Source organism: Fukomys damarensis, unplaced genomic scaffold (genome assembly GCF_012274545.1).
Source record: "Fukomys damarensis isolate Sample0158 unplaced genomic scaffold, DMR_v1.0_HiC HiC_scaffold_37, whole genome shotgun sequence".
Taxonomy (NCBI): Eukaryota; Metazoa; Chordata; class Mammalia; order Rodentia; family Bathyergidae; genus Fukomys; species Fukomys damarensis.
The window spans coordinates 51,714,392-51,735,337 of NW_022900949.1; the positions used below are offsets into that span (position 1 = coordinate 51,714,392).

Consider the following 20,946-nt stretch of genomic DNA (forward strand, 5'->3'; position numbering starts at 1 on the left):
AGGGCCAGGGATTTAGCTCAGTGGTGTTGCCCCTGCCTTACAAGTGCAAGGTCCCAAGTGCAATACCTAGTACCAAAAAAAAAAAAAAAGGTACCAATTTTTAGTTCCTATTGTACAGTCAAATGGGATTGAATGTCTACAAAATATTATGAATTCTTTATAAATAATTCATTCATGTAAAGTAAGAACACATTATAAGCACATGTATTTATCTTATCACTTAATTCCCCACAATAATACAGGCATGCAGCTCCTACAACCCTATGCAGATCAAAAAGCTGCAGCTCAATTGAGTTTTACAGGACTTGCTTATTATCATACAATCATCAAATCATGATCACATTTTTCTTGTTCATTATTTCAGAGGCATTTCCTTTGTAAAGTTTAGATCAGATAGTTTAATATATAAAACTATAGCAGTAATATCAATATTGCTATCACTGATACAGGATGCGTGAATGAATACATTATTGAAATATCTGGCTATATTTCACAAGCTTTCTATCAAAGGAATGGACAGGCTATGTATTTTGTAAGAGGGGAAAAGAAGGAAAGTAACAGAGAATTATACGTGAAGTGCAGAATTTATTTTTTCCAAGGAGAAAAAAGTGTGTGTGGGGGTTTATGACACAATTAATTTGACCTTATGACTACTAACAGCCACTTGTTGGTTGCCAACTATTACACATTAACATACACCTTTCAGATCAAGCAAATTACCAGCAAATGAAAAATTCTAAGGAACTTGGTGCTATAAAAACTTCAGTACTTACCATCACCATTTTTAAAAATCACTCCAACTGAATCCTCACCAAATACCTTATTGGTATATACGAGCCACAAAGGCTTCATTTTGGAATCCATGTATTTGCACTTTTCAATACTGTAACCAAATAAAGGGAAAATTAGCCCATTTCAATGTGACAACTTGGCAAGACGGTAATTTTGCCCTGAAACATTATACTTGGGAAAGCCCTTCACTTGTGCCTTTCAGGATCTGCAGAAATCGAGAATTAGAAAACTTTCTCTTTATAGAAAAAGAACCCTGAGGATGGCTTTGATTGGCATATAATGATGCCAGGCAGGCAGGGCTCAAAACTCTGGAATCTGCCCTTTTCATTGTTTCCATTTAAAATTTCTCATTTCCATATACAGTGGACCCTCAAGTTACGACCAACCTGACATATGAACAATTTGGGTTAATTAGGTTAATGGAAGATTCATCTGCCTTTATTGTCTATAGCATGTACAGAGGTAAACATCCAGATCTCAGCTATACTGGCTTACAACCAACTTGAGTTACAATCAGCCCTTAGGATACGATTGAGTTCATCCATCATAAGTCAAGGTTCCACTGTATTTCCTTAACTGTTATATTTAATGAATAAAAATAAAAAAATATCACTATCAATATCACTATCAACATTGACCAATATTATAAAATCATTCTGCATTTCTTAAAGAGGGTTCAATTTTGAATACTGAATATACATTTCTTCCATTATTATATTCATATAAATGAGAAAGTGAGAAATAAATTTACAAATTAATTCAAGATCTCATTTTGAAATTGGAGAATCAACTGAGTGCAGTGCCTGTAAATCCCAGCACTCAGGAGGCTGAGGCAGGAGGATTGCCATGAGTTCAAGGCCAGCCTGGGTTATATTGTGAGTCCAAGACTAGCCTGGACTGCATAGCAAGACTCTGTCTTCAAAAAAAAAGTCAATTACTAAGTAATTTAACATGGTTTCCAACATTTTGCTCACAAAGGATTTTCAACCTTAGAAACCAGTAATATAGAATAAATTTAATTACATACAACTGACAAGAAATTAACTTTTATAATCCCACAGCCTCTGAAGACTTTTAAGGTTTACCTTCCTTAATTATATTCCACTTACTGGGGTTGATTCTATCCCCACCCCCCAGCATGCAGTAACTCAAAAATCCTTTCTGCATGTCTATTTTTCACAGGAGACCAACTGTGCAAGGCACACAGGATCACTTACTAGAGCTCTGAGAGGATGATACATGGATTCAGAGGTGACTGCAAATCAGAGAGTGCTTCCCGGTAAGCATTCTGTTTTAAACAAGTGTGCATGGCCTCCTTTCCTTTAGCTCTGTTTAATTTCACTGCATTCAGTTTGATTAAACTATTTAAAGTTTTTAATTTATTCAGTGCTTCAACCTGAAAAATAAGTTTTCCCACCCAATCATTCATGATTAAAAATAATACAATGTAATATGTGATTACATTCATCAAAAACAGTCTTCCAACACACACACACACACACACACACACACGATCACGCACACAAGCTTAAGTAAAAACTGGCCTATGACAGGCATTATACATACAATTAAATTAAACTTTATTTTTAGCACTTACCGCTTACAACATCATTTAAATTTTCTTTAAAGTTTTTAAAGTAAAATCTTGTACATGAGGGAAAAGTAAACAGATGTAGATTGTAGGTATTTAAGAAGATAAGTATGAACCTTAAATTACTAACAGTTTACCTCACTGAGCAAAAGAATCTGAAACACCTCAAATCAGAGCCATTCCATTTTGCATACAATTCTACACTATGAGAAGAAAACCTATGTAGAAGTATCTCTGAGGTTCCTAATATTCAACCTTAATATCTACTTCTGTCATCACTCCTGTATATCGCAGAATATGCACTTTCATTGAAAGGATAGTTTGTATGGTTTACTGTGCATTTATTATTCCAAATCTAAATTACTTGTTTTTATAATGAGGTAACTGGCTATCAAATTTATTCAAATAAAAAAAATCCAAGTAGTACATGGTAGATTAACAATGGCTAACTAAATTAAGGTCATTATGTATATTTTATTCCTTAATAATTGCTAGTTTTTTCATATCATATAAAATTTGTACATATCATATAAAATTTGTATCAACCTCAGCCAACCATAAATAAAGAACATTTGCATATATTGCTAAAATTAGAAACAACCAATGATAAAAATACTGATATGTATATATAATGTAACAAACATAAAATGTATAAAACAAATATAATGAACACATGGCTTGAAATTCCATGAAGAGGATATTTATTTATCATGCTTTGATTTTTTTTTAACTTTGCTTCCATGCAAGAAAACTACTAATACTGTGTAGGTGTATGAACCCAAGAACACAGTTTCTTCAGAGAAACTGAGACCTGCCCCACAGAAGTCTAAGGTCTGATGTAGCTTGATGATAAAAATCAAGATGGCTAAAGATTACCAAGTTAGTCATCCATCAAAACCATAGACATTTTAATTCTTAACAATTTTAGGAACTATACAAACACTGATAGCAAGGGAACCAGATGAAAACTAAGCTACACTAACAGAAACTTTCTGAAGTAATTCAAATTTGAACTTCTTTGGTATTTGTACAGTTGGGAATTTTCATTCCCTGGCTCTGTGTTGATATTCATTTTCTGGAACAATATCCTGAATGGCCACAAGCCAAATATTTTTAAAGTTTCAATACACTTTTTTTTTTCTTTTTCTCACTACTGGGCTTCTACCCAAGAGTACTGAACTACATCTCCACTCCATTTTACTTTTTTTAACTTTGAGAAAGCGTCTTGCTAAGGAATCTAGGCTGGCCTTGAAATGTAATGGTCCTGACTCAGCCTCCCTAGACCTGAGAGTAGTGGCATATGCCACTATAGGTTTATAATGAGAATAACAATTGCCATGTAAAGTGTCAGTCTTCTAACATCAGTCAAGAAAAAAATGAAAGAATTTGTTCATATACAGTGTATCAGTGGTGGCAAACCTATGGCACACATGCCTCAGCAGGCTGTTAGCACTGAAGGTTCACCATCTGTTAGATTAATATACATCATTCCTTTGTTGTTAAAGAAGGTCAAGCTGAGGCTCTTAGCAAATCAAGATAAGAGGCAGTATGGTAAGATCACATGGGTGAGGGATATGGTTATAAGATGAAATCAAATAAATATGGAGCTAGTGGAACTCTGCAGAATTCAGCAGAAATTCTGGGTTTATTTTCAATGTAATAAAAAATTATTTCATGGATGTAAAAGGGAAAATGACAGTAATATAACATGCAACAAAGATCGCTTATCAGCTGTATAGAGAATGTGTGTGTGTGGTGGGCAGCAAGAATGAGAAGAAGGGGCCCAATTTAGGTTAGTGAAGTCCAGGTAAGAGAGGATAATGGATTGGTCTAAGACAGTAGCCATAAATACAAGAGATATAGATGGGAAAGGAAAAAAATCAAGATATATTATGTATAGGTACAAATTTCCTATGATGAATGTGATTAATATGTATGACAAATATGTACTGATAAAAAATAAAGATGTTCAAAGATGTGGCACAGTATATGAATCCTAAATAGTATGCTAACTAAAAAGCTCAGGGATATGAAAAACACATGGGCTAAAGATTCATAACCACTATTAACAGCACCATCATACACATCATTAAAAATATCTAAACAGGGATACTCTTTTAAAATTTAAGCATATTATTAGCATAGAAAATCTGAGAGCCTTGGCTATGTTTGATGTACCATTTGGTTAATATTTTTTTGCCTTTTTTTTTTTTGGAGTCAGGGTCTCACTTTGTAGCCCAGGTTGGCCTCAAACTTCCTCCTGCCTCAGCAAGTGCTCAGATTACTGGTGTGCACCACTGTGTCCAAATGAAATTTTACATCTTTTTTTTTTTTTTGGTACTAGGGATCAAACTTGGGTCCTTGCACTTGCAAGGCAGGCAGCGGAACCACTGAGCTAAATCCCTGACCCTGAAACTTTACATCTTGACTTAAATTTTCACAGAATATGTGAAGTGATTTAAATCACTATAATTTAATGTGATGGGGAAAAATAAATTCAATAAAATAGATCCAAACACATGTCACCAAATTGAACATGAACAGAAGTTGATACCTGCTTGGAAAGCACTTTCATGTGCCCTACACTTCCTCGACAGTATGCTTCAAGGATGACGCCAAACTGTACTGAGATGGCAGGAATGTGCACCTCTGACCTGTAGAAGTTAATATCCAAATGGTTATCAAACATTTCAAGTCACCAAATAAAAATGCTGACTTCTTTATTCTACTAAAAAATAAAGTTAAGATGTCAACCAAGAACAGAATCCATCATCTTATGCATAATTATTAGTGAGATGGTCAACTTTCCAATTTGACTTCAAAAAGTTACTTTATTATTTAATTATTTATCGAAGAAATCTAAAATTTTCTTATCTTACCTGATTTTCTATATGGACTGCAAGGGTAATTTTACTAGTTTAGAGATAGATTTGGTGAAACAAAAATCTATGAAATTTGACTGGAATCATGCAATTGAAAAATGCCTCAACTAGGTTCTATTCGATTTCTTCCTTACTTAGAAAAATAGTGTAGCTGGGGATTTAGCTCAGTGGTTCCACTACTTGCCTTGCAAGCAGAAGGAAGAACGTGGAAGGTCCTGGGTTTGATCCCTGGTTAAAAAAAAAAAAAAAAAAAAAAAAAAAAAAAAAAATGCAAAAAATAGTGTGTGGCCATAGTGGTGCATGCCTGTAATCCCAGCACTTGGGAGGCGGAGAGCTCCAGGTCAGTCTGAACTATATAGTGAGACCCTGTCTAAAAAAAAAAAAAAAAAAAAGTATATTTGAGAAAAAAATTAATACTTTATTTTGTTGTTGTTTATTTTGATTGACTAGGATGAGAAAAGAAGACAAGCTAAAAATGAGGAAAAACCAGCTGGGCATAGTGGTGTGTGCCTATAACTAATGGTGGGGACATACTAGTTACTCAGGAGGCTGATGCAGGAGTATCACAATTTGGAGCCCAGACTAGGCAGCTTGGTGAGACCTTGTTTCAAGAAAAAATAAAAAGGGCTAGGATGTAGCTCACTTGATAGAGCACCTGCCTAGCATGTTCAAGATCTTGGGTTCAATTCCCAGGACCACAAAAACAAACAAATAAATAAAATAAAAAAGAAAGGAGAGAAAAGAAAAAGAAAAAAAAATCTATCAATAAGAAAACCAATATCCAGAAATAAAATTCTTAAAATTAACAGCAAAACAGTATAGAAGTCATACTATTTCCTTTAAGAAGTTTAGCCAGAAAGGAAGAAAAGGAAGTTTTTTTCCTCCCTTTTTCTTTTTAGATAAACGTAGGTTTCAACAGACTGAAGTTCAGTTTAAAAAATTTCTGAGTACAGAGTCAGAAATGAGGAATCCACAATTTTCCTAGAAAACACGAGTTACTTTAGTTCTCATTCAGATTTTAGTCCTGTATAAACCTGGTAAAATCAGGTTTATGTTCCAAAAATGATCTACAATAAAGAAATTACTAAAATTGTTATAGTAAATTACTTTATTTCATCAGCAACAGTTATCTTACTAATAGTACTACCCACAACCATCTAAAAAGAACAAAAAGTCTGCCTTTAGCCCAATTATTTAAGATAATAATTAATGTGTATTAGAAAATAGCAATATATTAAGTTAAAAATCAAGCAGGCATAAAGGTACACTTACCTGAATTGCTTTGCCAAATCACGAAAATCAAGAGTTGGGTATTAAGAAATAGAAGACAACCACAACAGTGTAAATGGTATATGGTATAGACAGCCTGGAAACCAAGCATGTGACTGCTGCACTGTCTTTTTTGTGCTGGATAATATTTGTACTATATAAAGTACAAAGTGAAATAAAAAAGACTTACCTGAGATGCCAAAATAGAAACTGCCCTATTCTCCGATTAGCAAGTGCTCTTTCTAATAGAAATCTAGAAAGTGCACAATCAAGAAAAGGCTCATATTTTAAAACTTGGACCAGTTGTAAAAGGTATTGAGAGAGTTCTTCATCACTGAAAGAAACAAAGTCAGAATAACTCAAGTACTTGTCCCAGGGGGGAAAAAAAAATCCCTTCCTACCAAACTATCAAATGATAATTTATTGAAACACATGGTCTTTGAGGCCAGGCCTATTATATGCTTATATTCATTATACCACCATTACAATATTACAAAAGAACCTAAGATTTCAGATAGGTCAAGAGGGGTGGAAAAAATAAAAAACTAGATATCTAGGATGTTACTGTTAAACAAATTAGATTGTTACAATTGCTAATTATATTTATAATCAGCTAAGAGTTACCAAAAATTGAGTGCCTTAATACTGACTTCTGATTGTGTTTTTAGGTCTTTAGTCAGACAATCATATTTAAAACAAAAATTTCATCAGTACTGTATATTAGCAATGTATCTTCCTTTGCAACTGTAAGGATTAAGTAATTCCTTCTCTCACAAATGAATAATTAAACCTTAATTGCCAACAATCTGAATGATAAGAAAATGAATGTATTTCTACATAGGGATTATACTGATTCACTGAATTAATATGAGAATATTGTGACTAGGCTGCATTAATTCAGGTTAGTGGTTCTATTATTTTGCATCCTATCCCCAAACTATTCACTATAAACACATACCCAGTAGAGGTAATCCTTGTAGCAATAAAGCTATAAATGCCAGGTCCTCCGCTTGCTATCTACAGTCTCAGATAACAAATGGCTAAGCAGTAGGCCAAGGCACAGCTGGGACTTAAACCCAGAATATTAAATGGCAAAAACTAAATTTACAACTATAAAATTTAACATAGGAAATATCATCAAAATTAGCTATACGAGGAACATGGGAATCAGAGCAACTTCCTAGAGGGAAATCAGTGCAATTAAGAAAAACACTTGACTTAGTATAAGAGGAACCAAGTAGCTTCTCCCTATCAGGTCTCCAGTGCAAATTTGTGGGGAATGGGAGCTTCATTTTTTTTTTTTTAACATCCTATACCACAATCTTAGTATTGTAAAATTTACAATCATTATAAAAGCTATAAATAGTGAAAAAAATAAACATATAAGTAGAAGAAAGCTCCGTTTTTTCTCACACATCTAATTTTACTCCTCAGAAATAACCAATAGTGTAATTTCTTTTGGATATTACCAGATTTTAAAAAGAACAGAGGGCTGGGGATTTAGTTCAGTGGTTCCGCCGCCTGCCTCGCAAGCACAAGGACCTGAGTTTGATCCCCAGCACCAAAAAATTAAAAATAAAAAAATAAAAGGAAAAGAAAGTGATCATAGCATCCACACTGTTCTGAGGCTTTTGTTTTGTAGATAACTACACAATACACAATATTCTTATTTGAAACCAGAAAAAATATAGTTAAACCTGAAAATGCCTACACACCTGTACCTATAGTCCCAGCTACTCAGGAGGCTGAGACAGTAGAATTTTTGAGCCCAGGAGTTTTGAGGTTAGCCTGGGAAATGTAGTAAGACCCCATCTTATTACTTCTAGGAAGGGAGAGTAGTAATTGAGACTATTATGAAGACTTCAACTTTTGACTACAATGCACTTGCTTAAAAATTTTTTAAAAATTCCCATGACAACATATTAACATTTAATTTGAATAGCAGATAGACTATGTGTAAAGAAAAGAATTAACATAGCGGCTTAGCTGCTACTGTTTGGAAAGCCTATTTATAGGGTTGGCCTATGTTTGGCCTTTGGTAACTAAGATTTCAAAAGGGTTTCTACCCTAATTGATAAGAATGGCTCACTGCACTTAAACTACAAACAGTATGGTTTATGCTGCACACCCACCTTCCTTAGGGGAATCTAGAAATTTGGTACATGCTAGACAGAGGGCACTGATGTGATTAGTATCCAGTAAAAGCCATGACCACCAAGTTTCACACAGCTCCCCTTGGACATTCAAAGAAACAACCCCTTCCCTATCCACCCCCATGTTATCCCTTGACCCAAAGAAAGCCACCTGCAGTAGATACCTCATCTGACGCAGGCAGCCCACTGCATATTCCCGCACATACTGGTCTGGATAGTTGAAATCCAGAAGCTCCAGGGCCTCCCTCGGGGGCAGTTTAGGCCAAATCTGAAGCAGTGCCTGGAGCTGTTTAAAAATTGAAACTGGTTCAGAAAAGATGAAGGACAAAAGTAATCTATTTTTTCTTAGCAGAGAGGAGCATAGATATGGGCTCAAATCAAGGAAAAACATATTTTAAAATATTTACTGATTCCTAAAAATTTCATTCCAGTTAATATGGACTAACAAGTAATGACTTTTATTGCTGGAATATTTATAGAGCAATAAAACCAGGTTTATACACCTATATCAAATAGAGTAAGACACTGAATATACAGATTCTAAAATTACTAGCCATTACATATAGTATCGTAAGTATTTAAAAACGAATCCTTGGGTATGAGCTGAAATTGTAAGAGTAACTGATGTATTACAGATATAGGCACATTTTGGAAATCCCATTCTAGGGAACCCAAACCTTCTAAAGACGACTCTTCACTGCCTGCCATCAGAGCACTGTGAAACTGATCAGGTCATTTCTGACCTTTTATCTTTGGGGTTTTGATATGTTTATATCATGTGTTTTTCTAGGGTATAACGAAGAAAACTGGTTAGGGAAAGGGGGAAAATGTTTGATTTGTGGTCTTCTCAAAATTCAACTCCATCTGATAAAACCTTATTCCATAGTATTTAACTTCTCTCATTGGATTTTTATAAATATCACATAAAGTATCTCTGACATAAATTTCATGGATGGCATTCAAAATGTATGCAAGATCAACACTACAATACTATGGCAAATAGACTGTGATGATTAGAGGACTTTCTATCAACTGACTGCTTGATTTTTAAATCAAATTGTGAGAGTTAACCTGAGTGTGCTTTCTGTCTGCCTAGCAAACATTTGTCTATGCTTGATCTTCAGTTACTGGGTGTTAAAAATAACACTTAACATTTTATTATTTAATTCTGTAAGTTATTCAACCCATCATTAATTTTATCTAGTTACCCTCTATAAACATCAACAATATCTAATTAAAATTCTGGCAGCTAAAATAAAATTTTCTCTCTCTCTTTTTTTAATTTTCTCATATTAAGCAAAAGTAAAACTTAAGTCCATAAAAGATGATTTTTAAGAAATTAATTTTTTCAACTGTTACACATTTGTGAGAAACACTTTGAACGATTTTTAAAAACTCAATTACTACTACTGACATACATATATATAAATTATTAATTTGAGCCAGGTATGGTGGCACACACTTGTAATACCAGAACTCAGAAGGCTGAGGAAGGAAGACTGCCATGAGTTCAAGGCTAGCCTAAAGTACACAGGAAGATACTATCCCAAAAAACCAAAATAGATTTAACATAGCTGAATGGAGGAGGAGTCACACTGACCTACTTAGAGGGAAATCAAGTAAAAACACAGGTAGGTGGAAGAAAGGGAGGGACATACATCCTAATACCAAAATCAATCTGAAATAAGAGACTAGTAGATCAAATAAAACAGGCCCAGGACTTCATAAAACAGTATCTCAGCCCAGAGGGCTACCAGTGGTGCAGGCAGTGCAGAGCAAGAATCGCCATACTGGGAACTCAAGAAATCAATGGACTAAAAAAAAAAAATAGGGCTAAGTCAAATCACACAGGATAGGCTTGGGGAAGCCAAGGCCTCTGGCCTCTTTTGCCTTCCTCCATACAAAAGATGTTGTAGCCTGGCAGCAAATTTCACTGGCCACCACAGAGGCAAGTGACCAGAAATACTCTGCTCTTTCCCGTTGGGACGGAACACCACTTGAGCAATCCCTTTTTCTTTTTTCCTCTGCCTAACGACTGCAAAATTAGGAAGTACAGCATAGTGGAGGCAGGGAAAGGAGTGACTAGTGGCTTGAGAGAAGGATGCAAATGCCAAGTGTGCACAGGGATTTAAATAGCCCCAGTTGGCACAGAACGAGCTGGAGAGGAGACTGAAGAGGAACCTAGCAGCCCTGGGTTATATTCACAGCAGTGATAGCAATTCCACCCCCAACCCCACCCTGTGACAAGCTTCAGGACAGGAAAGAGAAGTGCCAGTGGAGGTGAAACAGAAGAGGCTACCAAAGGCCAAGTGGAGCCAACTGTACACAGGACTTGAGCAGCCCCAGGTGATCCCTGCCTGAGGGCACCACAGCAATGATGTGTGCTTTATAAACCCAGCTACTCAACAGGAGGAGGCAGAATTACAAATTCAAGGCCAGCCTGGTGACTCAGTGGGACCCTATTTAAAAGTAAAATAAAAAGGTCTGGGGAGGTAGCTCAGTGCTCCCTCAGTTCATTTCACAGTATTGAAAAACAAACAAACAAACAAACAAACACCCTTCAAACATTAGAAATAAACTCAAAAGAAAATGTTTCAGTCAGGTGTGATGGTGCATGTCTGTAATTCCAGAATCCTGAGAGGCTGAAGTAAGAGGATCACAGTTTGAGCTCAGCCTGGGCAACTTGACCAGGTCTTCTCTTAATAAAAAAATGTTTGGGGATGAGGATTTAGCTCAGTGGCTCTGCTGCTTGCCTTGCAAGCAGAAGGTCCCAAGTTCTATCCCCAATACCAAATATATAAATAAAACTTAAAATTAAAAAAATGCTTGGGGAGGGCCGGGGATTTAGCTCAGTGGTTCTGCTGCCTGCCTCACAAGCACAAGGACCCAAGTTCGATCCTGATTAAAAAAATAATAATAAAAAAAAATAAAAAAAATAAAGTTTGGGGATGCAGCCCAGTGTGAGATATAGGTTTAATATCCTATATCACAAAACAAAACAAGCCTTCTATGTCAAGTAAAACAAAATCTTAAATTTAAAAGATGAATATGGTTAAAATAAACATGCCATGCTTAGAGTCTAATACTCCCATTTCTCAAGCATATAATAAATTTTATGCATTCTTTTTCCTACATAAACAAAAATTCTTCACTTGAAAAAAAAAATTTTTTTGAGACAGGGTCTTGCTTGCTATGCAGTCCATACTTGCCTTGAACTCACTATGGAGCCCATGCTGGCCACAAACACATGACAATCCATGTGCCCTCAGCCTCTCAAGTGCTGAAATTATAGGCATGCACCACTTACTAGAATAGTAAAATAAAAACTAGTTAAAAATATTTTTATCTCATACAAATGACTGTCCTAAAACCTATATATCAATCATCTTTAGTGAAAGATACAGCAACTCTACCTAGAACACGAGATTTTTAAAACTCTTGAAACTCTCGTTTATCAGAGTAAGAGTTTAAACCTCAAAATTTCTTCTGCAGAAAAGTATCCTATAAAATATACCTACAAGAAAAGGACACTTTACATAAAAATCAAGTAAATAACATATGTACCCAAACGATCTTTTGTTACCTGAGCAACATCTTCAAGTTTATTCCACTTGATTGACAGGAGTAATTTTGGCAGTGACTGTGGAAAATTCTCTCTGCAGTCTTGTCGCAAAGTCCAAATAAGATCCATTTCATTCTCACACAGCTGAGACAAGGGATCCCTGTCCAAGATTTCTTTCAGTACAGCAAGAAACTTTTTTCCACCTCGACTCTAAGAAAATAAGATACTCATTATAGAATTTAATGGTGCAAACATCACTGGCAAACATTAAGCAAATTTATATGCAGTGGATTCATACATAACTGTAACTATGCCATGTGAAATACAAAAATAAAATTCCCGCAGAATATTAATAGTGTATCCTATTTAAGAGTTTTCATATCTAAATATTTAATTCATAAGCTAAGGATGAACAAAAGAGCTTTTTAAATTTTTTTTATTAGCAGGTTTGCAGTACATAATGTTTACATTCCTTGTGTGGAGTTGGTCCATATACATAACGCATCTCAATTCCATTTCATCCCCTTTCCCATCCCCCATATTTTGATCCCATTCCCATTTGAGGAAGCTCTATCTCCCTACTTCGTGTTATCTAACTTTTATTTTGTTCTTTATGCTTAAAACAGTTCTAAAACTGGAAAACACAATTTTTTAAAAAAAATCCATGTTTAAACACTAGGGGGCAGTAGTGTCTTTGGCTAAAAAAGTCATTTATTTGCACTGAATTTCTTACACAAAAAAATTCTTTGGTAACCCAGTTAAAAATACTAATAGGCACCCTCTTGACTAAAAAGCTTAACATGTTCAAGGTTACAGATTCTATAACCCCCAGCTCATGTAACCCCCAGCACTCACACACAAAAAGATAACCATCAACCCAAAAATCAAGACTGTTGGCTAATATCAAACATGAAAATATTACTATTATCACATTTTCTAATTAATCCCTGTAAGATCATACTAAAATAAAAAAAGACAGGGAGGCTGAAGCAGAAAGGTAAGTTGAGCTCAGGAGTTTGAGAGAACCTGGGCAACACAGTAAGGAGGTGGGGGGAGGGAAGTGAAAGGGAAAAGCAAGAGGAGAAAGACATGGAAGAAGACAAAAAAGTGGAGGAGGAACAACAACAACAATGAAGAAGAAGAAGAGGAAGAGGAGGAGGAGGGGGGTGCATGTAATCACGGCACTTTGAGGCTAGAGAAGGATCACAGATGTGAGCCCAGCCTGGGCAAATCAGTGAGACTGTATTAGACATCATATATATATATGGGGGGGAGTGAGAGAGTGTGTGTATCTTTTCAACAGATAGTGCCACCATTGTATGGGGGATTGAGGTATCATATATCATAGAAACCCCACTAACTACACTGCCTGCCCTTAGAGAAAAAACTGAAAATGCATGTGCAAGAATCTCAATGATCCAGGTTACTTAAGCAGCAGTTTGCTATACTAATAAATGTCTGGAAGCTAATGCTGCCACTTTGAGCACTTCTTATAATTGTAGAGGCCAAAGGTAACATATTAATCTCATGATGTCTCAATAAATTTCTTATTATTTATACAAGGTTTTATTTTCCTGAAGTGTGTACACATTTTTTTTGGCAGACTGTTTATATTGGGGGGGGGTGCTCACTGTAAAGGCCCGGGGGTCCATCTCCAATACCACACATACATATACACATATATCACCTTATTAAGGAAGCTAACCTAGCTCTTCACATAGGAGAACATAATTGCCTTCATTTCTCTGATCCAAAAGCCCATGTGTTTTAAAATGTGCTAATGTATAACTTCCCTAGGAAATAAAGAATGCATAACATAGGAATCTTTTAGTGAAAAAATACAGACAGGACTAGGGATCAGAACTGAGTCCCATTTATTACTGAGAACGCTACTATGCACACTGTTCTGAGGGAGTTCCAGCTCAGAATTAAGGCATTCAAGAAGTTGGAAAAAAAAAAAAACCAGGGAAATCACAGAGGGATTACAAAGAGAGCTATAGGTAGAGTAGTTGCTGTGGTCAAGAATGCCCATTCCTATGTTTGTACTGAGCTGGGACAGCAATGGTACCAGCTCCAGAATGAGGTGAGAAGCATGGGGACTAAGCCCTAGGGAGCCATCAGATACCAGAATGTATGGAACTCTTCACTTGTACAAGACTGTCACTTATTGAAGGAATGTTACAGAGAAAAGGCAGACAACCAGGGAGTGTAAAACGTAACTGCTAAATGTTAAGAATCACTACAGTTGAGAAAAATAAACCAATAAAAGAAAGTTGCCCCCCAAAGACCATATTAGAAAACTAAAGCTACTTTTCCAAGGAGAACAAGCATGACACTGAAAAAGAAACAATCGTTTTTTTTTTAATTGCCAAAATTAGAAGGAAGGAGGGAGGGAAGGGAAGGAGAAAAGGGAGGGAGGGAAGGAGGGAGGGAGGGAAGAAAGAGAGGGAGAAAGAAAAAGAGAAAGAAAGAAAGAGAGCAAGAAGTAGAGCAAGAGAAAAGGGGGAAGGGAAGGGGAGATGGATGTGATGAATGCACCTGTAATCCCACTACTCTGGCTGAGATAGAAGGATGTAAAGTGAGACCCAGTCTAGGCAATCTGGCTACTTAGTGACTTTGTTGCAAAATAAAAACAAAAATTAACAAGAGCTGGGGGCCCTTTTCTCCTTTGGCGACAGCCTGGCAGAACAACCCCATAATAAAGGCTTGTTATGTTCCTAGTCTTGTCCTGGTTTTCGGCTCTTTTTACCTAATGTATCTGGTGCAGAGACCCAGGAGGAAGGCGGTCAATTAAGCGATGATACCCCACGGGCCGGGATCAACTGGCCTTTCCGCTGCCTCCTCCAGACCACGTCTGCCAAGCTAGGACCTCCTCGGGGCTTTCTACCTTTGCCATCGCTGACAACTCACATCCACACCAGTCACTGATTTCAGGGTGAGTAGGTAGTTAGCTTCCCTCTACTCGGGTCCTCTGTCTTGTTCTTATTCTCTCCTTCTTGGGGACTACTCGGAAATCCAAGTGCTTGGTCAGAGAGACCCTCTTGGGCCACTTGGCCCAGGACTATGCCACTGGGGGATGCCCCACTGGTCCAGTTCCTCTCATTCTCCCCTTCTGGGGACTGGTTCAGGGAGTATCCAAAGAGATGAAGACATTTCTCTCTTCTGCCCTCCTCTTAGGAAGCTAACTCCTCCTCACCCGCCCTAACATGGATGCCCAACAATCCTCCCCTCCCTCAAGGCCTCTTGTCTGCCTCCTGGCACAACTTCATCCCCTTGGACTGTTGGGACCCGACTTTAAGCCAAAATGACTCATTTTTTTATTGCAACCAAATTTGACCTCAGTATAAATTAGATAATAAATCTCAACAGCCCGAAAATGACACTAAATTTTAACATATTGCACATTTTATCCAATTTTTGTCAACACAATAGCAAATGGTCAGAAATCCCTTATCGTCAAGCCTTCTTTCTCACCCCTCCCTCTGTCAAACCTGTTTGGCCTCTCAGGTACTTATTTCTAGCTCAAACTCTGTCCTCCACCCCTCCTGGACTCTCACCTTCAATCCAGCCAATCACTAACCACTCGCAACTCCTCCACGCTATAACCCAGCTAGCTCTTCATCTCCTGCAGCCTTACTTCCGCTATCTTGTGCCTCCAACCACACACCCATGCTCTCCCCTGCTCCTGAAGCCCCTCCCAAACAGGAGAATGAGTTAACCACTTCTCTGCTTGCTCTTCCTTCCCCAGCTTCTTCAGAAGAGAGAAAAGCAAGAGCTTGCAAAAAAAAAAAGTAAAATCCTCTCCTGGCTCTGCCTATTTATATATCAAAAACTTGTTTGGCAGGCTGCATTACCAAGAAATTCCACCGGGCCCTACTATTTCCTGCATAAATATTGGAAAATAAAATATAAGGTTTTAAAACAATTCAGAGAAAATGTAATGCTTAAAATTGGAGCTCAAAGACCAAATGCTAGGTTACAGCCCAGCGCTGGCTACAGATTACTTGCTCCACAGTAAAATCAGCTGTGATGTCCTGCCAGGCAGGAAAATCTTTAAAAAACAAAAAAACAAGTTATAAATTCTGGCTAACTGACAAATGTACTTTTCATCTTCAACTTAAAATAATGTTTGATTGGTGTTTGGTTTCCAAATGTTTAATTGATGTATTTGAAACATTTTTTACATTGCAAATTCTTAAATTGTAATTATAGGATTAACCTGACCTTCTACTTTCTGCTTACAGACTTCTGACATTAAGCATAACACAAGATTATGCTACTGTTATGAAGCACTTTTACTCCTCATTCTAATTGCGGGGCTGGGGATTTGGCTCAGGGGTTCCGCCACCTGCTTCATAAGTGCAAGGGCCTGAGTTCGATCCCTGGTACCAAAAAAAAAAAGAAAGAAAGAAACTGATTTTAATTGCAAGAGATCTGTGTTAATTGATCTGCAAAAGTTTTGATTAATCTTAATTAAAAGAGATACTATAATTCAATTGGCCAAATATATGTGAGTGCACTCTAGTTTCATAAATTGTCTTATGTCTGTCTGTCTGTGTCTGTCCAATAGTTTGAAAGTTTATCCAATTATATTTTTTGATCAAAATGATATAAAAGATACAAGTAAATTATTAATTTCTACAATCTGGTTTTACAGGTTAAATAAAATATTGTCAAGATAATTAAATATAAACTTTTAGGTTTGGAAAGACTCCTGCTGGTGAATAAAGAAGCAGCTGCTCAGAAAAATTTATTCTGGTCTTTGTACACTAATGGGAGCCCCAGTAATTTTCATAGCCTTATGAGAAGATATACCTCACTAAATATGCTGTTATAAAATGTTTACATTGGTTATCATCAAAGGGTTGAGTTCTAAATGTTACTGTAATATGTTTATAATGGTCACCTTCAAAATATAATATTTTCTATGGAAAAACAAGGAGTTATTAAAAAAGATCCTTTTGGTACCGGGCTATAGTATAGGACATATGGTTTCATATAATAATGTAGGCCCATACACTTTCCTTAGATAGCATCCTATCAAAAGCTAATAACTTAGAAATACTTAGATATGGCCTCTAGTCTTGTTTCATGTTCCTGCTGACTATAATGTATCAATGTAGGAAGTTGGAGTAATGATATTAAATCATGGAATGGGAACTACATATTAAACGTAGCTGAGCTCCAAAGTGGAAGACATCAAATCCCCTGCATTGTGATGCTTGTCTTTATTACACCTGCATGAAAGAATTACATGTACATGAAAGAAATACAACCCCCTCATTCAACTAAATCATATTTACTAACAATGTAATGTAAATCTATAGGATGCAACAGTATCCTTTGTATACTGTCAAACCTCTCAGCAACTGAACAGCCTAAACTGAGCTGCCACTTGACAAACCACTAGTATGTGCATACTTAACCCTAGTCACAGACTGTTCTCCCACTTGAGTTTTGGTTTTTATTATCACACGAGATGAAGGCGCCTAATAATGCACACAACTCTATAATAAGAAAAGGCACTCACAACTCAATACTTACTGATACATTAGCACTGTCGCTGCTTGCAATTTCAGCTGCCTTTTCAATAATCTGTTTAAAAAAATTGTACAGTTAAATTTTGGCTCTCTTATTTCTAGAATTTTAAGTATAAGTAACTATGCTTGTACTTAAGGCTACAAGGAACTACATGTGGATTGGTATTTCTATGCTGTATAATGAAAACATGAATTTTAAAAGCAAAATGGTGATTTCCAAGTGCTTCAAACCCTTGACAAAAAGGAAATAATATTACTGAAAAAGGCTGCCACTCTTTGGGAGCACCAGGATTATCTGTTGATAAAGTAAATAGTGGTCTGTGCATGTATGTTAAACTTTTTTTTTTTTTTAATACAGGTAAATGAGCTTGGCATAGTGGTCAGGCCTATAAATCCTAGAACTTGGGAAGCTAAGGAATGAGGACTGTTGTGAGTTTGAACCTGGGCTACATAAGGAGTTCAAGATCAACATAGTGAGACCTTGTCTAAAAAATAAAAAGCGTAAAACAAAACAAAACTCCAAAAACAAAAATATACAAATAAATAGGGATTGGCATGGTGGTACATGCCTGTAATCCCAGCCACTAGAAGTATAAGGTAGGAAGATTGCTAGTTTGAGGTTGGCCTGGAGAACTAGGTGAGAACCTATCTCAACATAAAAAACAAAATGGGGTGGAGATGTACCTCAGTGTTAGAATACTTGCCTAGCAATGTGTAAGGTTCTGGGGTTCAATCTCTAGGACCCAGTAAAATAAAAAACCAAAAGCAAACAACAAAATGTATGCAAGTGATTATAGCAACAATCATTAAGTTAAACAAAAAGAATAGGACCTATGGGAACTTTTGTTTTTACATATGTATTCAAAGGACACCCAATTAAGTATAAACATATTTTACATATTTGAAGACTAAAATCTCTACTATTTCCAATCAATTTTCAAGCCAGAATTTCCACAGGATTAGAAAGGCAAATGGAAAGTTCAATGACCAGTTATGAATGACTGTAGCAATAGTAAAATAATACATTTTAAAGAAATGTGACACCCAAGTGTGGTGGTGCATGCCTGTAATCACAGCATATAGGAGGCTGAGGCAGAAGGACTGCCACAAATTCAAGGCCAGCCTGGGATATATAATGAGTTCAAGGTCAGCCTGGACTACATAGTGAGTCCCCATCTGAAAAGACCACCCCCCCAAAAAAAATCTCTTAAAGTACTAGATTAGAACCACTCATATTTGCTGTATTTGTTGAAATGTTCCAAAAGGCATTTCATTTGATCTCAAGTAAACTATACTGATCACTGAATACATACCATAACTGTATGCAGTAATAGTCATCATACAAAATGTAGCACATGGCTATAACTTAAATTCCTATCTAAGGATAACTAAAGCTATCACAGAAATGTAACAGGTTGAGTCAATGTAGCTTTTTCTACTCAATGTATATTATAGTATATGGTTCTTAGCATAGTTGGGATTTTTATTGTAAAAAAAAAAAAGTGGCCAGGTATTTAGCTCAGTGGTGCCTCTGCCTGCCTCACAAGCACAAGGTCCTGAGTTTATCCCCAATACCAAAAAAACAAAACAAAACAAAAAGCACAAATGTAAATTAGGGTTAGAAAAACAATATTTAAAGAACTTGAAAAGTTACTTCCTGGGTAGATAAATTCAATTAAAGTGAAGATGAAGGATGGAATACTGAATTACATACATTAAATTTGTATAATACTTTTTAAAAATCGCCTCTAGGATTTGGAATGCAGCTTAGTGGTAGAGTACTTGCATAACATGAGCAAGGCCTTGTGTTTGACCCTCAGGACACCACAAACACACACCACTCTTCTATATAGGTCTGGTAATGCTAAACATTAAGATGCAATTAAGTTTCCAGGTAGACTAATTTAAATACTTAGTATGATATCAATATCAATCTTCAATTTTGTTTGTGGTATTGTTTTTGATTTTTTGAAACACGCTCTCTATAACACATAGACCAAGCTAATTTGAACAAAATAGCTCAGGCTAGTCTCAAACTCACAGCAATCCTCCTGCTCTGCTGCTTGCATCCTGGGATTACAGGTGTGCACCACCACGCCTGGCCCTCAATCTTTAAAAGTAACTTGTTCTAAATCCAATTAAAAGGTTGGGGTTTTTTTTGAGAATTTTTCAAAGATTTCTGCATAAAAATCAGTGCCAGTCATACCTAATACAAGAATATCAAACCTAAATATAAAAATATGACAGTTTAGACCTCTTAGCATATAAATTACTACAGCCCTACTTTTAGCCTCCACCAGATCTGCAAGATCCTCAAGATAAGCAGTTGACACTCTAAGGAAATGTACTTTAAAATGTGAGTCCTTGATAAAGATTCTACAAAAGTATTTCCTTAAGAAGTCCTAATAACAGTACTATTTAACATAAATAATGTGTTCTATGAATATAAACTAACACAGCAGTGTTTATATCTTTAATTTCTGAACCAACGTGCTGGGCATGTTTCACTAAGTATTTAAAATGTTCAGAATTATAAACAAATGTATTTTATATAACCTTTTTTTACACTGAAAAAGACCTCAACAATTATCATTTCCTCACTTTATAAATGAGGAAAATGAACCCCAGAGATGCTCATTTTCACTCCACTAAGTGATAAAGTCAGAACTATTAGAGTGTGAAGGCTTCTTGCTCCATGATTTTTCCACTGAACTGCACTGTCAAGGCATGTACAATTCATAGAGTGAAACAGACACCCTGAGTATAAAATATAAACATCCAAAGCTAGTAAATAATAATTCAATTCTTTCATGCATAGTGGCCCTTTACATAATTAGCTTACCTTATCGAAGGGAGGGTAATAATAAGGTTGTTTTTTATTCTCTGGAAATTTAATATACAAAGCTGTTGCATTTTCAGTATATGGATTTGTTTGAACAGTTCCCATTGGATTCAACATTTCTTCAAGTTCATCTAAAACAAGCAAATAATTTTGTTTCTTAAGAAATGTTTTTAAAACCAAGAAAAAAACTGTAACAGATTTCTTCACATGAAAATGACTTAAGAAATATGTCACTTGGGCTCAGTGGTTCGGTGGCCTGCCTTGCAAATGCAAGGACCCGAGTTCAATCCCCGGTACCAAAAAAAAAAAAAAAAA

General features: G+C 36.1%; 1 protein-coding gene across 2 annotated transcripts in view; it reads right to left on the minus strand.

Moving 5' to 3' along the window:
• Positions 1-20,946, minus strand: part of Pik3cb (phosphatidylinositol-4,5-bisphosphate 3-kinase catalytic subunit beta) — a 119,991-nt gene that overhangs the window by 18,422 nt on the left and 80,623 nt on the right. For both annotated transcript variants that reach the window (XM_010625585.3, XM_010625586.3), the window contains 8 exons: positions 20,632-20,762; positions 17,794-17,844; positions 12,271-12,459; positions 8,852-8,973; positions 6,725-6,868; positions 4,938-5,037; positions 2,010-2,188; positions 774-883 (listed from right to left, as the gene is read on the minus strand). In XM_010625585.3, coding sequence (XP_010623887.1) covers positions 774-883; positions 2,010-2,188; positions 4,938-5,037; positions 6,725-6,868; positions 8,852-8,973; positions 12,271-12,459; positions 17,794-17,844; positions 20,632-20,762 — 1,026 coding nt within the window. The remainder of the gene's footprint in view (positions 1-773; positions 884-2,009; positions 2,189-4,937; positions 5,038-6,724; positions 6,869-8,851; positions 8,974-12,270; positions 12,460-17,793; positions 17,845-20,631; positions 20,763-20,946) is intronic.